The sequence below is a fragment of the Arachis ipaensis genome, chromosome B2, assembly GCF_059453495.1.
Source record: "Arachis ipaensis isolate K30076 ecotype BB chromosome B2, ASM5945349v1, whole genome shotgun sequence".
In the NCBI taxonomy this organism is placed as follows: domain Eukaryota; kingdom Viridiplantae; phylum Streptophyta; class Magnoliopsida; order Fabales; family Fabaceae; genus Arachis; species Arachis ipaensis.
This window is the reverse complement of record NC_142437.1, coordinates 32150565-32155684: the sequence shown is the minus strand read 5'-3', so window position 1 is coordinate 32155684 and position 5120 is coordinate 32150565. Positions and strand designations below refer to the sequence as shown.

Here is a 5120-nt window from a genome sequence, read left to right as displayed (position 1 = left end):
CTAATTCTGAGTTCACATTTTTTTAGATAAAAAACAAATCATAACTACCAAAAAAAAAACAAATCATAAAACCTATTGCATACATTCATATTAAAAATCAAACACTTATTTAATATTACTTGATGCATTAAGACTTTTAAAATAACTAAATAATAAAAGAACAAATGAAATAGTAATGGATTGGGCCGGTCATTATTGATTAGGGCTTCAAAAAGATGTCTTTCTAATATTTAAGTAAGTATTGGGAGTTGGAATCTCACTTTATACATGTAACAACATATTAGCCAACAATAAATCCTTAAAAATAGAGTTTAATACTGTAGCAGATTAGTCCTTGACTTACTGAAGTAGATGGATACGGTGAAAAACTAAAAAATTATATATATATATATATATATATATATATAAGAACAAATGAAATAGTAATGGATTGGGCCGGTCATTATTGATTAGGGCTTCAAAAAGATGTCTTTCTAATGTCTAAGTAAGTATTGGGAGTTGGAATTTCACTTTATACATGTAACAACCTATTAGCCAACAATAAATCCTTAAAAATAGAGTTCAATACTGTGGCAGATTAGTCCTTGACCCATTGAAGTAGATGGATACCGTGAAAAACTAAAAAATTATATATATATATATATATATATATATATATATATATATATATATACCAAAAAAAAATATTTATAATACCAACATAGGAAAAATTGAATCAGTTTAGGTTGGTTAATTGAATCAGTTTAGGTTGATTTAGTGGTTAACTCATTAATGCACTTAACTAAATATTAGAAGTTTGAATTCTGTCTTATACATGCAGCAAGTTTAATCTGTTGAGTTGGGAAATGCTATGAATAAAAAACAGAGAAAAAATTGACCCAATATTTGTGGTTTGGCAGGTTTGCACCTCCGTTCTTACCACCGTATCTGTTATGTTAAGTTTTCATTACTTTATATATTTTCTTACCGTCACGTAGCTTCTACTCCCCAAATTGAAATTTTAACCTGAAATTCCTTTTTTTTTCCTATTCAAAAAGCCATGGTCGACGGTTTGCAATAATAATAGCAAACACCATAGTCAATAGTAAATTTGGTGTACTTGAACCAACCTGATGCTAGCCGTAATAGCAACAGTTTCACAAGGACCAAACTGATTTAAACACATTCTAACAATTTCAGAAGCCTGTGCAGAACCATAACAATTTATGACCTGTTCAAGTTGCTCATTAACTTGGGGATAAGCTGGCAATTCACTTCACTAAAACACAACCATAGTTCAATCCTAACTATTTGCCAAAATCATTTACATCAGACATACTATCATGTCTTTAACTTATCATATCCTATCAAATTGAGGATAATATACTTAACTGAATCGAATGCAGTTTTCTTCCGACAAGAGAGAAGTATAAGATGAACATGTATGTCAACAACGACCAAGTTGTTCCATATATGGTAGTTCGGATACATGGATTAAATGAAGTTAAATGCTGTCATAAATCATATTTGTTATGACAATTGAAAATATGCATCGCAATTCACAAAGCAATTTAGAAGCATATTTCCACAATATAGAAATACTTACACGCGCATCACTCAGAGTTGAGCAAGTAAAGCCACCAGTGAGTAACTAGAATAAGCACAATAGGATCCAACCATACACTGTAGTCTGTAATGGACAGAGGAAAAGCCCTCCGATGTCATCAAGATCAGTAGATCACCCACAAACATGCTATATATTCAGGGTAATGAATGTAACATAGTTAACATTTCAAAACCGACTATCTATCTTGCTCAGGCAAAACTATCCAAATTCAAAATAGAGGATCACCGAGTTACAGTTGTGGTTGATGGAATATGTATTTAGGTTCTTCTACCTTTCAAACAAAAGGTAACCAATAAGTTCATTTTAGAGCAAAAAGATAACCCTATTTATACATCTCACTTTCCATCAATGATAATAACAATAATAAGAAACAATCCTTTTTCTACTAGTTGAGGTCGATCATATAGATCCAACAATACCATTATGTTCTATCTTCTATCATAAAATATGACTACAAACAAACCCTTTCAAATCTCACCATCCATATCTACCAACACTCCTATCTTGGAATTGTGGCAATTATTGTTATTGTAATTTTGAACAACCACCAAAAGCAAAATTTATCACCTAGAACGTACAACATTAACACTCACCTAGATTGTAGTCCAATCATTCAACACAAGTTAAGAACGATCATCATTCTCTAGAGAGTGGTGGTTTTAAATTCAAGACAGTGCAATCGCAGCTCTCTTAGTTTCATTTCGCCACAGAATTTGCGAACTGAATTCAAAATGATGCTTGAAACCATAACTAATTCTAAGCAATTCAGCTCATCACTCGTTTTCACCTCTTCAGAGCCGCTTCTTTCTTTTGCTCTAGCTTCTGCAAGAACACATTAGCATTGTCCTCAAAATAATCTTTGTGATGATGATCCTCTGGGACAAGTTCCCTAAACTTCTCAAACTGTCTTTCAGCTTCATCTTTCTTCTTCATCATAGTATACACCACACCCTTACACAAGTAAGGCCTAAAATCCTTCGGTTCTTTTGTCACAAGATCCTCATACACCTTCAGCGCACTGGATAATTCCCCTTCCAAAACCTTAACCTGTATTAGAAAGTTAGTTAGATATGCATTTATGTTATAGGTACTTGTTAGAGTGAACTTAGTGAAGTACTTAAAGAGCCCCCCTAAAATATCATATCAGTGGCAAAATAGTAGATGGAGGATCGAATATTTGTCCAAATAATTATCATCTCTGACCAAGACAGATTTAAGTACTACAATTTTAACCATGAAAGATGTAATCTAGCTTGACACCTATCAATCATTGGGCTAGTTCGACCCACAATGGGGAAGTCGAGCTAGTTTATATATTACATGATTAAAATCTGTCCAGCCTCAAATCTTTCATGGTCTGAAATGTAGAAATGTAGTTTATCATATCTTTCATGGCAAAACAATCAATGGAGGATCAAACATTTGTCCAGAATAAATCATCATTTCAGGCCATGACAGATTTATGTCCTACAATTTTAACCATGAAAGATATAAACTAGCTCAACACCCATCAATAAATTGGGTTAGTTCGACACAAAATGATGAAGTCGGGCTAGTTTATATGTTTACATTATTTGTGTCAGAATTCACGATAATATCTCAAAGGTTTAATTATTCTATTGGTCTCTATAGTTTCACCAAATTTGCAATGAGATCCTTATACTTTTTTTCTTTACAATTAGGTCCCTACACTGCTTTTAATTTTGTAATTAGATCATTTTCATATCAAAAATATTAAAATTAGCAGAATATTTTTTCCAAAAAACATGTGGTTAAAGATCTAATTAGGTTTTTAATTGTAGATACACTCAATTTTCAGAGAAATATTCAATTAACTCTAACCGTTTTTACACTTAAAAGGACCTAATTACAAAATTAAAAGTAGTGTAGAAACTCAATTGAAATAAAATAAAGGACCTAATTACAAATTTGGTGAAACTATGAAACCTACAGAGTAATTAAACCTATCTCAAAAATAATAAACTTGATAATCAGATGTTTCTATGAATATGATACAAGGTAAATAGGTGATGAACAAATCAGATAATAATCAAATAATAAATGCTTAATATCCCAGTATCAATTCAAATATCCTAATATTTTCTAACAATTTGAACTACTCAAATATTTCATGTTTTGTAGTTTATTATTTTTCCCACATATCAGGGAGAATAACTTCCTTTGACAAATAAAAAATGATACATCTACAACTCCATCATACAACTCCAGCAACAACTCTGCAACTTGCAAGTTTGCAACTTATTCGTTAGTTAGTTAGTTAGATAGTTATCCTCTTTTGCTATAGTTAGTTATGGGCTGGTATGCACTTGTATATGAACACTAATTGAATCCCATTCAATGTTGATTACCTGCGCAATTAGCAGCTTCAAGTCCCTTGCCTCAGAATCCCTCTCTTCTTTCTCCAGGAACTTCACAGCTTCTTCAAACCTTGGCATAAAATCCTTCGTTGGTTCCTTCAACTCAAAAGCCGCCACAAGAAGACCATGAAGCGCAATCACGTTATAAGGGTCTCTCTTCAGCACTTCTTCAAACAAGTTCCGCGCCACCGCGTGGTCGTTGTTGCGGGCACGCAGGTGCGCCTTCAGCAGCGGCCAATCAAGCTCCTCCGGCTCAATTTCAATCAAGCGGTCTACCATCGGAACCGCTTCGTCGAATTTACGCTCTCTGATCTTTGCTTCGATGAGGGACTGAAGATCTTCAACGGTGCTGTTCTCTTCACCCGAAACCTTTTTTTCGGGGGAGATTTTTTCTTCGCCGGAGGCATCTTCCGGAGAGGATTCCGTCGCGGAAGATGGTGGTTGCGGTGCGGCTGTAGCGGCAGCGGCGAGGGCGGGAGAATTGAAGTGAAGGCGCATGAGGAACAATGCAGCTGCGATGCATGCTGATTTGAGGATGAGTGAGAAGAAGGGGTTTAGTGTTTGGGTCACGTGGGTTAATGGGTTTTTGGGTGAGTGTGAGGCTTTGATGGGTGAAAATCGAAAGGAAGCGGAAGAGGAAGAGGAGGAAGATGGTAGAGAAAGGAAAGGAACGGAAGAGAATGGTGTTGTTGAATGGTGGTGATTAAGAGAGAGAAGGGATTGGTGGTGGTGATGAGAGGGTTTCAGGGAAGAGAGAGACTCCATGGATGAGGCTGAACTGGGAATTGAGAACTGCCAAACCGGTAAATAACTAAATATCTCAACCCGAGAGATTCTCACCGATGAGAACATGCCGAGGTAGCCAATGTGTTGAGTTATGACTATATGGTGACCTTGTTAGTGTTTTCTTTTTTTTTTTTCCTTTGAAAGAAATTAGAACCCACGAGCCAAAAGAAAGCATAAAATAAAAATGATTCGATGGTTCAGAACGTTTGGACTATTAAACGATCCCATAATAAAGTATGTTTTTTAAGTTTTTTAATAACTGATAAATAGTCTTTATTTAATTTTAATTACAAATTAATCTCATATATTTTATTTATCATAAACACTATTTTTTATTTTATAAATTATTA

At 34.3% G+C, this 5120-nt stretch overlaps 1 protein-coding gene across 1 annotated transcript; it reads right to left on the bottom strand.

Annotated features, from left to right (window-relative positions):
- Positions 1 to 1198: 1198 nt before the first annotated feature.
- LOC107625205 (uncharacterized) lies at positions 1199 to 4875 on the bottom strand. Its single transcript, XM_016327787.3, has 4 exons — positions 3976 to 4875; positions 2394 to 2653; positions 1586 to 1732; positions 1199 to 1490 (listed from the first exon to the last, which is right to left on the bottom strand). Exons 1-3 carry the CDS (start codon positions 4834 to 4836, stop codon positions 1597 to 1599), a joined length of 1257 nt encoding a protein of 418 aa, XP_016183273.2. The 5' UTR covers positions 4837 to 4875; the 3' UTR covers positions 1199 to 1490; positions 1586 to 1596.
- Positions 4876 to 5120: the final 245 nt, after the last annotated feature.

Bases quoted from the DNA above. Each gene is read 5' to 3' on its own strand.
- LOC107625205 (XM_016327787.3), bottom strand. From the start codon at position 4,836: ATGTTCTCATCGGTGAGAATCTCTCGGGTTGAGATATTTAGTTATTTA. The intron at 2,654-3,975 runs GTAATCAACATT...TTTCTAATACAG, and splicing joins TGAAGCTGCTAATTGCGCAG to GTTAAGGTTTTGGAAGGGGA. The intron at 1,733-2,393 runs GTGAAAACGAGT...CTGAATATATAG, and splicing joins AAAGAAGCGGCTCTGAAGAG to CATGTTTGTGGGTGATCTAC.